This window comes from Primulina huaijiensis, chromosome 13 (assembly GCF_012295235.1).
Source record: "Primulina huaijiensis isolate GDHJ02 chromosome 13, ASM1229523v2, whole genome shotgun sequence".
Lineage (NCBI taxonomy): Eukaryota > Viridiplantae > Streptophyta > Magnoliopsida > Lamiales > Gesneriaceae > Primulina > Primulina huaijiensis.
This window is the reverse complement of record NC_133318.1, coordinates 4,353,904-4,366,333: the sequence shown is the minus strand read 5'-3', so window position 1 is coordinate 4,366,333 and position 12,430 is coordinate 4,353,904. Positions and strand designations below refer to the sequence as shown.

General features: G+C 36.0%; 2 protein-coding genes across 2 annotated transcripts; one reads left to right on the top strand and one right to left on the bottom strand.

The window, feature by feature from the left end:
• The first annotated feature begins 2,171 nt into the window (after positions 1-2,171).
• Positions 2,172-6,317, top strand: LOC140991800 (probable LRR receptor-like serine/threonine-protein kinase At1g74360). Its single transcript, XM_073461967.1, has 2 exons — positions 2,172-2,630; positions 2,975-6,317. Exons 1-2 carry the CDS (start codon positions 2,555-2,557, stop codon positions 6,181-6,183), a joined length of 3,285 nt encoding a protein of 1,094 aa, XP_073318068.1. The 5' UTR covers positions 2,172-2,554; the 3' UTR covers positions 6,184-6,317.
• A 4,697-nt stretch (positions 6,318-11,014) lies between these two features.
• Positions 11,015-12,032, bottom strand: LOC140956293 (uncharacterized). Its single transcript, XM_073413009.1, has 3 exons — positions 11,990-12,032; positions 11,673-11,898; positions 11,015-11,553 (listed from the first exon to the last, which is right to left on the bottom strand). Exons 2-3 carry the CDS (start codon positions 11,773-11,775, stop codon positions 11,111-11,113), a joined length of 546 nt encoding a protein of 181 aa, XP_073269110.1. The 5' UTR covers positions 11,776-11,898; positions 11,990-12,032; the 3' UTR covers positions 11,015-11,110.
• Positions 12,033-12,430: the final 398 nt, after the last annotated feature.

Genomic DNA, 12,430 nt, shown 5'->3' with positions numbered 1-12,430 from the left:
TACACTAGTCATTATATACATAGAATTTCATTACCCATATAAATTAATTTATGAACGATAAATATTTTTGTAAAATATAATTACTTTTTTCTCATTAAAAAAATTTGGGTTTTGATATCGTTATGTTTTAGTTCTATGTAGAAAAAAATTGTTGATGTGATCTGGTTGAATTCGATAAGGTGGGTCGGGGCAATCCACCGAATCAGATAAGAGTTTTGTTTAGGAAATGAGCAAAGAAATATATCTTGTGGTGAAGGTATATATATGTATTATGGCTGCTATAACAGTGACCTGCAAACAAGAAGATGAACTCGTGAATGGGCATTGGAGGGGCGTCCGACGTGGCTACTCCGATGATTAAGCCAGCAAGTGAAGATGAAAGAAAACGGCTGTGTATGTGTGAAGGTAAATACACGTGGAAGCCAAAAATCTCAGAATCATTTGAATGTAAACATACTTATTATTTATAGGAAAGAAATCTCATGATTACTTTGTTTTCAGTGTCTACTTACTAATTATGATTAGATGAAAGCTCACACCCTACTTCTGACAACTTTTCTGACACGTAATACCCTGTGATTCTGACATTAATGATTGCCAAATATAATTTATCTCATGCTGGTGCATTCGAGTGAGGTGCTACTTTCGAGGTAGCCTGGATAGAAAACCTCCTGAGAGCTTTAATGAAAGCCCGGGCTTCTGATAGCTCGAGATGATGATGTTTAAGGCATTCAACTGCTCGACCACTGACAAGATCCTCCTGCAAACTTACCCTGATTTGAATATCCATATAAGGGCTTTTACGGGATATCACAAATTGTTATGTTTTAGACATAAAAAAAAATTATTATAGAAGTTTCTCAATCAATAATATGATATAAAATTAAATATGGTTTGACGTGATGTTAAGAAAAATATATTAAGTTGTACTATAAATTTTTCATGTAAAAACTTGAAATTTAAGATGAAATAAGAGTTGTCTTTAGTTTGATGGATTTAAAATTCATTTATTTCTATTATAGTTTTATCGTTAACAATTAAATAACAAATGATATATTAAATTCATACTTTACTTATTTATATATAAGTTACACCAAATAAAATTAATTTCAAATATCTATATCATTAGATAAACTGGAAATTCATTATATTTAATATTTTTTCAAGCACTATTAATAAAATATTTTTATAAATTTTTAATTTTTTATTTGTAGGAATCAAAACAACGCTTTCCTTTGACCAGTCTCCACCAATGAATACATATGTGTACACATCATCGGCCACTAAAATTTGTAGTTTATTTCATGAACCTTTTCTTCCTCGTGTCTGCCTATTAAAATATTCTAAACTTTTTGGGTTGTGATTATACATAAAATTTTAGCATTTTTATACATGAAAATGTTGTGTGAAATGCGTGCGATCCATTTGTGTGTGTATATCTTAACCAAATCTAATGAACCTTTTTTTTATTCAGTCTTACTTTCATGAATTTTTCTAATGGAAAATCATGATAGGCTTCCGAATTCGACTTTAAAATTTCATCATGTATCTTAGCCTCTATGAAATTTTGGTGTTTTAGATTGTCAAAATTTGATCTTAATCTTGTATCTTACAGATTTTTGAAATTTTAATCAATTTTCATTAGAAATGTTAACGTCACACTACATATTTGAATGCTTTATCGGAAAAAGACCAAAATTACCAAAAATACAAAGAATAACAGACTAATGTTGATATTTGACAACATGAAAAACCAAGATCATAGATAGATAACTATATGTGACCAACACCGCAAATTTTCCGAGGGAGATGAGATCATTGAAATAATTAGAAAATCAAGATGTTACTATTGACATCAACAAAAAATGTATAAAAAAAAAAAATTCGAAAATTGCTTCTCATATGTTACATTGACAATTTTTTTTTGAAAATACATAATTGAAATATTTCAATACAAACATTCTAGACCACCAATCTCCATGTCATTTAATGTAAACTCATTCACTCCAAAAGTTGAAAAAAGGGCAAAGCGTACTTTTAAAACTGAATTTATAGGGTGTTTCTTCAGTCAATGATCAAGGAAATCAAAGAAAAATTTCTGTTCTTGAAATATACAAGAAGATTACATCTACACGTCAAATTGGGCGGCTTCATTTAAAACTGTAAAGCTTTCCTTTTCACAACTAAACAAATAACCAAAAGGGAAGAAAAAACAAGAAGAAAATAAGAACTAATCCAATTATTCATTCGTAAATATATTCTTGAAATCAAATTTTTTACCCAAAGAGTGCTTGGAATCGACTATAATATTTTTTTCTGGCGTACGTGCATCTGTTTCAAGTTTTTGGATTTATCCTTCTGCAGGCTCTTTATTATTCAACTTACACTTGACAAGCCTCAACTTTCTCAATTTTTTTTCATATATTCGTAGAACTTTCATGTGTTCTTCCATTCTTTGATTTTGTGGAGCGTGAAATGAAATCCAACCGGCTTGTTTGAAAGAACCCGAAAATCGAAGAGCACGGGGAAGACAGGATTGAGGTTTTATGTTCCAATGATCATGCCAGAAGAGGAAACCGATCAGTGTCTGTTTCGTGCTGCTTTTTTCTGTTTCTTGATCCTCATTACAGGTATCTGTAGCTGAAGGAACTGGGAATTTTTGGGGGGCCGAAAAAGTTCAAAGTACAATGAGATAGTTTGCGATCTTTGATAAGATTATACGTGAAATCCGCCATTATGTCACCGGTTATATATAGTGTTTGGGGTCTTGTTCAATCACATGTTTCCTCAATTGTTATTTTGCTTGGTTTTGGTGATTTTTAAAGAATTCTGCAGATTTTATTCTTTATTTGAGTTGGGTTTTCGAGGATGATCATGTTGAGTTGACTTGCATTTTACAACATATAAATAAATAAATGTATGGATTATATATTCGTGTGTAAATTTATTAATTTGCATATTATTTCATTTACAGCAAAGCTTGCCATCGGAGACTCACTACAATCTGATAGAGAAGTACTGCTAGAGCTTAGAGCATATCTTGAGAAAGAAAATCCCGTCTCTATGAATCGAGGAAAATACACACAGTGGGATCCTCAAGAATCGTCTCCATGCAACTGGCCTGGAATTTCTTGCAATGAAACGACCAATCGTGTGACGAAAGTCGATCTTTCTGACTGCAATATATCGGGTAATCTCTTCCAAAACTTCTCTGCCTTAACAGAGTTATCCTATCTCGACTTGTCCTTGAACACGATTGGCGGGGTCCTACCAGAAGATTTAGGCCGGTGCCGGAACCTCAGATTATTGAATTTGTCACACAACATTCTAAATGGTGCACTCAACTTCACTGCTCTTGGAAATTTGGAGGTTCTTGATCTGACCCTGAACAGAATTCAAGTTGATATAGAACTAAGTATACCCAAAAGTTGTGATAATTTGGTGGTTGCAAATATTTCCAATAACAATTTCACTGGCGAGGTAGGTGGCATCTTTGAAACTTGCAGTAATTTGAAGTATCTTGATCTTAGTGCAAATTCTTTGCAAGGAGATATATGGATTGGACTTGATAGGATTGAGGAACTTTCGATATCTCAGAACAAGTTCTCCGGCACTGTTCCTTCGTCGATTTTCACTCAGAATTGCAGCTTGCGTTTGTTGGATTTCTCGGATAATCAGTTATCGGGAGAATTTCCAGCAGAAATATCTCTTTGTGAAGGCCTGGAGGTTCTTAGTTTGTGGGGTAATGATTTTACTGGGCTTATTCCTAAGGAAATAGGATCACTACATAATATTCAAGAACTTTACTTGGGAAACAACAACTTTTCAAGAGATATTCCAGAAACTTTACTAGACCTGAGAAGCTTGACGTTTCTTGATCTGAGCAGGAACAATTTTAGAGGCGATATACAGACAATTTTTGGAAGGTTCACGCAGGTGAAGTTTCTTCTGTTGCATAAAAATTCGTACACGGGAGGAATATATACGTCTGGTGTTCTTGGGCTATCCAATCTTTCTCGGTTGGATTTGAGTTACAACAATCTCTCTGGTCCATTACCGGTTGAAATATCCCAAATGGCTGGCTTAAAGTTCTTGATTCTTGCCTACAATCAGTTCACAGGAAGCATACCCAGCGAGTACGGAAATCTTTCTGGCCTTCAAGCACTTGATCTTTCTTTCAATATGTTACAAGGTTGGATTCCTCCAAGTTTAGGGAATTTAACCTCACTTCTGTGGCTGATGCTTGCTAACAATTCACTGACGGGCGAAATCCCACCGGAAATCGGGAACTGCAGCAGCTTGTTATGGTTGAATCTTGCAAATAACCAGCTTTCAGGATCAATACCACCTCAGTTGACAAGAATTGGCATGAACGCTAGGGCTACATTTCTGTTAAACAGGGAAAACAACCAGATTCCTGGCTCAGGGGAATGCTTGGCAATGAAGAGATGGATACCGGCAAATTATCCTCCATTTATTTTTTTGTACAAACTTTTAACAAGAAAGAACTGTAAAAGCTTGTGGGACAGGATTCTTAAAGGATATGGTCTGTTTTCTGTTTGTTTACCGGGGTCTAATGTTCGAACTACTCTGATATCTGGCTATGTCCAACTTAGTGGGAATTGGTTATCTGGTGAGGTGCCTCTAGAAATTGGAAATATGCTGAATATCAGTATGTTGCATCTGGGATTCAATCAATTCAATGGTACACTACCTTCAGTGATTGGAAAGCTGCCACTAGTTGTCCTCAATATTACAAAGAACAATTTTTCTGGCCAAATTCCTTGGCAGATTGGCAACCTCAAGTGCTTGCAGAATCTGGATCTGTCATATAACAACTTTTCTGGTGCATTTCCTAATAGCTTGAATAACTTGAACGATTTAAGTAAATTCAATGTTTCCTACAATCCTTATATATCTGGTGTGATCCCACAGACCGGTCAGTTATCAACATTTGAGAAATCGTCGTTCCTTGGCGATCCCCTTTTACACCTTCCATCCTTCATTGAGAATGCTACAGACCATTCATCAGGAAGAAAGGGTACATCAGATAAGAAGCCTAAAGGCCTAGGTGTGGTTCTTTTTGCGTTAATACTAGCATTCTTGATCTGTGGGCTCATGACACTCGTAGTTTACCTCGTCGTAAAAAGCCCTGTTCATGAATCTGGATATCTTTTAGAGTATTCTAAAGAACAGCAGCTCGAATTTGCATCAAGCTCTGGTGCATCTTCACCATGGTTGTCAAACACAATAAAAGTCATTCGCCTAGATAAAACAGCCTTCACTCATTCTGACATCTTGAAGGCCACACGAAGCTTTTCAGATGACAGAATCATAGGACGTGGAGGATCTGGAACCGTTTATCGAGGAGTTCTACCAGATGGCAGGGAAGTAGCCATCAAGAAACTCCAAACAGGAGGCATTGAAGGGGAAAGAGAGTTCAGAGCCGAAATGGAAGTCCTAACCGGAAATGCCTTCGGTTGGCCTCATCCAAACCTCGTTCCTCTATATGGATGGTGCCTCGATGGATCAGAAAAGCTACTTGTTTACGAGTACATGGAAGGGGGAAGCTTAGAGGATCTCATCACCAACAGAATAAGCCTAAACTGGAGAAGACGTATAGAGATCACAATCGACGTAGCACGAGCTTTAGTCTTTCTGCACCATGAGTGCTTCCCTAGTATAGTCCACAGAGATGTGAAGGCTAGCAATGTGCTCCTCGACAAGAATGGAAAGGCTCGAGTCACGGATTTTGGCCTAGCACGGGTAGTGGATGCTGGAGGAAGCCATGTCAGCACGATGGTGGCAGGAACCGTGGGATACGTTGCACCAGAATACGGGCAGACATGGAAAGCAACAACAAAGGGTGATGTTTATAGCTACGGTGTGCTAGTGATGGAGCTAGCAACCAGTAGAAGGGCTGTTGATGGTGGCGAAGAATGTTTGGTCGAATGGGCTAAACGGGTTGTGGGGGATGGGAGACACGGCTACAACCGGACAACTATACCCGTCGCGTTATTGGTATCAGGCTTAGAAGGAGGAGCAGAACAGATGAGTGAACTGCTTCGGATCGGTATCTGGTGCACAACTGAGAGCCCTCATTCGAGGCCTAATATGAAAGAAGTTTTAGCAATGCTTTTCAAGATTTCTTGCAGCCAAAAGGATGGATTTTCTGTTCCCTAAGTCGCCCCATGAGTTCAAACTAGACAGTCAGTGAACACACATACCTATATCATGATTTTTGTTGTGAGTAAACAAAACCTCCCAATTTGATCATAAGCCAAATAAAAAAGTCCATAAAATAAGTATTTCTGGTACATGTCCATATATTCATAGTGACTTTCACAAAATTACTTTATTTTTATGGAAAATAATATCAAAATAAAAGTTGAAATACAAAATAAAGTAGAAAAAATTATTTTAACATTATTACATTACTCATAAAAAATTAAAATTTAATGTGAATCCACAAGCAGCAGCCTAAACAAGAATGAACAATTATAACATAACATCTAAAATTAAATTTTATTTCAAATATCATATTTTGCTATCAACTTTGGAAGATAATTATTTTCGTAAAAATTGCATCTTTATTAAAATAAAATAACTTTTAATTATCTAACAAATTAAATTTAAATACAAAGAAAAAATTTATAGTCTGCAAACAACGCTTACTGGTTTTAGAGACAACTTTTTCAAGCTTGCTTTGCTCAATACTACAATAAGGTTACGTTTGGTAAGAGTGATGAGATAAGTAAATACTTATCAGAGTGATTAAAAAATGAGAAATGTGGATTAATAGTATGGTCGGATAAATAACATGGTGTTTGGTATGATTTTAAAATGATGGATTATTTCTGTACATTTTAATGTAATGACCTAAATGCCCCCATTGCTATTTAAATATGTATTCTTAAAATAATTATATATATAATTAAAATTTTAAATTTACAGTATAGATAGAATAAAAAGTAACATAAATATATTTAGGAAAAATAAATTGGAGCGTAGGAATTTATTGTATATATTAAAATAGTAGTTAATTGGCCAAATAGTTGGGTACAAATTTCACCCACGAGGTTTTCTTCCTCAACCCAAATCCTAACCCTTACGTCCTCTGTCGCTGGGGAAATCTTATTCCGATTTATGATTTCATCATCGTTGCTTCGCGAAGTTGGGTAGATGGAGGACGACTGAAAAGGTGAATTTTTTGAAGATTAACTGCTGAAATGTTTTGTGCATACCTCTATTTCATTTTTCTTCCACCAATTACAGGTCTCATACGATTTGAGGTTTTTTTTTCTTGTGTAACGGAGTCGTTGCTGTGCATCGTATTGTTTGTGTTCGTTCATCGGCCATTCCAAGGTTGTGAACGTGTTGTCCGGATTTCATACCGACGTCCGTGAAGATTACCACCTACTTGTAAAACATAGTTAATCGAAAAGATGGTGATGTCTTCTAATTCTATTTTGTTGGACAATTTTTTTTACATATATTAATGATTTGCGGATTTGCAGTTGATTCCTATTTTTTTTTGATATTTTCAGTCTTGTTTGTCTATTATGTTTTCTATGTTAATATGTCCATATTACCAGTCCAACGGATTGGTTGGACTCCATTACATGTTTTGTATAAAAGTTTGTGGTTTTGTGTAGTAAATTTTTCTTCATTTGTTCAAATGAATTCGTTGTACGTATATATATTATAACCTGTACCCGGGTTTGTACTGAAACATTTTTGAATGCAGCCTAAAACCTATGTTGTTTTTGTTGGACGAAAAGCTGGTGTATATGACAAGTGGTCTGAAGCAAACTCCGAAGTTTATAGATTTCCTGGGGCTTGTTTCAAAGGGTACGAGAGTAGGAAAGAGGCAGACGAAGCATTTGATAGTTATTTGAGAACAACGTCTGTTGAAACTTCATGCTCGCAGCCTAATATGTCCACTTCAAACCCGAATGAAACTAGTGACAATGATCGTAAGGGTTGTAAGAAACTAGGTGATTTACTGAATGCTATATCAGATTTAGCTCGTGACAATCACAATCTAGCGAAGAGAATGGAGAAGAACTCCCAAGAGATAGCTAAGTTGTTGGAGCAAATGGAACTGAGTGAGGAGTAAAAGATGATTTCTGATTAGGAAATTTACTTTTTTCTTAGTATTTCCACGTAAGAATGTGTGGTACAAAGTGTATTTTTTTCTTCAATGGGTGACTTACATAATTTCTTACTATTTTACGTTTTTTTTTTTTGCAGATTAGTGGTGAAAGTGTAAGTATTAAATCCCCTGTGCGGCAAGAGGTGTATCACATGTAGACTTTGACCGAGAACTACGATTATGGTTGGTTTGTAAACAGTTTCATTAAATGTAAATTTTTGATCAAGTTATTTATGACTAATATCTACCACCTTGGGACCCTTCATTACAATGTGATTTGCATATCTTCTTTTGAGTTGACCTACGTTTCTGTAAAATTGAGGGAACAGGTTGAAAGACTAGTAATTACTACAAGCAGTTGGGTAAGTTTATGGTACATTAAATGTCTATATTTAAATACCTCATGCAACTGATGCTCGCATGTACATACCATCTAAAATCGTTTGTATGTTTGAGCACTTGCCAAAACATGTCTGTTACTTGTAAATTTTGTTCTGAAGATACTGTCACAAGCCCATACGTTATACCACTGATTGATCTGTGTTCCGACGATGAAACCAAAAAGAATCAAAAAGGTGAGAAGTGTGAAGCAACCTGCCAGGGTATTAAAATGCTTGAACCTGCCTCTGATTTGGCCAACAAGAGGAAGAAAATGAAGTTATGTCACCCAAAAATGGAGCTACATCTGGACCGTAAAGAAGAAGATGACACCGAGAAAGTCCAAGTTCATCGTGGTAACAAAGGTGAAGATTGCAAGATAAAATCGCCCTGGCAAATCGGCCATCCCTGTAATTGACCTCACCACTGAGTGAAGTGGGTAGCAGGTTTAAGAGTTGAAAAAGTTTCGTTCTTTCCCCACTCTTTTGAATCCATTTCGTAGTACTAACCCTTTTGACGCCATGTTAGAAGATTAGGCACGTTGGTAGTACTGTCTCCAACGGTGAGGAAGATCAGACTTTGTACAAAAAGTTTGTAAATTAGCGTTGCAAAGTAATCAGAAATGATTGTTATTAGCCTAAAAATTCATTCAATTTATTTGTGCGCTTGTTGTTCATTTTTCTCTCCTTAACGTCATAATCGTACAAACATTGTTGTTCATTTTTCTCTCCTTAACGTCATTTAATTTATTTGTGCACTCAGTCGCTGTTCTTAGATGGAGATTGTTCAAAAATTTTTAATCTAGCTGAGACTAAAAGCCTAAGGAAGTTCATATTTGTAAAGTGGTCGAGGGTTAAGAACGTATACATAATCGAACAAGCATATCCCTGCAAGCTCATATCTAAATCTTTCCACAACTTAGAATCATTAACTGTTGAAACAGTAAGGAGTCTTGTACAACTTCAATGCCTCAAAGTTCTTGATTGTGACATAATCGAACAAGCCTCTCCCTGTTGTACACGATTGCATTAATTTTGAGGATAATTAAAATCTATCACAATTTCATTACGTACCAATCTGATGAACAAAAGTGATCACAACTGCATAATATGTGTGATAACGTACAACTACAGATGCAACTTTTTACAACAGCAAAATGTACTCACCCATGAGACATACTAAATTTGAACAAAACACATACCCAAAACAAGTACTTGTTCAATGCCCTTGATAAAGACTGAAAGCATATAGGTGTTACATGTACGATTCACAATGATTCATCTTCGCAAAGAACACATATTCTTCACCCATTATTGTCCTGCCAAAAGCCTATTCACCAAAAAAATCTTGTCGCGATGACCTAATCGTTGAAACAAAGCCAAGTCGATGTGGTTGTCAAACAACAACTTAGCAGCAAGCACTTGCTCGTCCTCTGAAAGATGGGTCATCCCGTCCAACGCACTCAACACCTCATCTTGTGCATCTGAAAGCTTGTCCTCTGAATCAAGCTTCTTGATCAAATCTGTCATTGTAGTTCTCGTTATGTCGGCAAGGTTTTTGATGGCTTCAACTATGGTCTGTTCGTCGTGAGTAGCTTTCTTCCTTTTCTTAGTCTTCGAAGTTACACAGTCCTTAGGTTTTGATGATGACGTATTCATATCAGATTTAGAGTCTTCAGCATCGTCAATTTTGTTAAATGCAGGTGTGTCGGCAAGCCACGCAGCAGTTGGTAGTTCATTATCTATGTTGAGGACCTCATGAAGTGCATTCCCGAAATTGGTTGCGCGCTCACCTGTAGCACGATCATTTCCAAATATCTCACACCAGTCTTGGTAATGTGTCCACTGCTTGTGTCTCACTGAACGTAACGTTGGGTCGGTCTACGAGAAATACAAGAATTAAACAAGAAAATTCAACTATGTAATCAATATTAGTTAAATACTCAAAACAATAGCTTCACGATTGCCTCCTATGTCTCGTCCGTGACATCGATTGTGTTATTAGAATCATTCCAACCCACACCACTTTTGCTTAGTAAGGTAACTAAAGCACTATATGTTTTCTTCCACACGTGGATCTTGGAATTGATATGTGGATTTCCACGTAAGGTATTCCCGAGGATAGATTCCTGCATTGCATTCTCCAACAGATTTAAATATCCAGCCTTAAATCCATTCTCACTTTTCCATCCCTTCGTTATGACATCTTTCAGTGCTTGGATTAGAACTTCTTCTTCTCGAGCATTCCAACTACGTCGTGTCTTGTCTTGTTTGTTGCTCCTACCGACAATGCTCGCGGACGATGCTCCACTATCCATATACAGTTGATTGAGTTGTTTCTCTGTCTCTCTACAAAAAACAACAAACTTCAACTGTGTCATACGTCGTGACGAAGTTAAGACATACAGAAATATGAAGCAAACTATAGTGGGAAAACTGTATTGAACAATTTCATAAAAGCAAACATTGCATGCAAAAAATTGAATAATGTCAAAACCTTGTAAAATTGAACATAACAAAATCATTACAAAGAAATTGAAAGTACAATATCGATTAATTCAAATGAAATACAAGCGAGTTAATTATTCATGTTCCACATCGACATTGCAAACTCGTCTCTCCAAGCATCCCACCCAAGTGAAGACTCCAAACTGTCAATGTAAGCATATTGTGTCTCATTAACCGGGTTCCCAACATACTCATCTACATTGCCCATTGGATCTTCATCCATTTGAGCTCGTATGAAATTGTGTAATAGAATGCAAGCCAAAATTATATGGTTCTGAAATTTTAGTGGGTAAAACGAAGGACTTCGAAGGATGGCCCATCTTTTTTTCAACAAACCAAATGCTCTTTCAATTACATTCCGAGCTTGAGAGTGTCTCCAGTTGAACAAATCCTTGTAATCTTGTGGCCCGCAAGCACGATTGCCCCAAGCATCACGATGATACCTAACACGACGATACGGAGTCGAGAAACCCTCAGCATTTGCATATCCGTTATCACAGAGATAATAACAACCTGCGTATTGGTAACATCAATAATTACGAGGTTGACAAATCATTGTAACCAACTCATTGGTTGGAACTCTTGCTACAAAACGAACAAAGAAAGCGAATGTTCAGAAATACAGATAAAACCTCGTGGAACTCTCAATGAATCATCCTTGCTTAGCGCATCTCGTAAAACTCGAGCATCTGCCGCGGAACCCTCCCAGCCCGTCAGAGCGTAGATGAAATTCATATTGCGGTCACATACACCCAACACATTCACCGCAATAGTACCTTTTCGGTTTCTGTATCTTGCTTTATCTCGGCAAGGGGCATGTACACCGATATGGGTTCCATCCAATGCGTCGAGACAACCCTGTAAGCAATGTGTAAATTACCTTTATATCATCGAACCACATATTAAGAAAACAAAAGTTCTACAAATAACGATCCAAATTAGGTATTACCTTAAAACATCTCCATGTTTCATTTCTACAATCTTCATCGACAGGAGACTGATGAAACTTAAAATTAATAATTTATTATATGTTAAAACCTATATTTTAAAATTTAAGTTTCATTAAAATTATAAAATTATGTTATTTTAGTATTGTGTGTTTATATTTAAATGTCTTACTAAATATGTTTTATTTTTAGGTTTTCTACGTGTTGGTAAAATAATGATAACTCAAGCTAGAAAATTCAAATGGAGGTGATTCAAATATTTTTGGAATCCTTGAGAAATTATCTATAACTTTGCAGAAGACATGATTGCCTAAAAAGTTGGTTAAGATGATCAAATTGTGAAAATATCAAAAGGAGGACAAATTTACTTTCACCATGACCAGCATATAGTAAAAAAATCATAACTATTTCAATATTTAACCAAATGAGGTGAACCAAGTGGC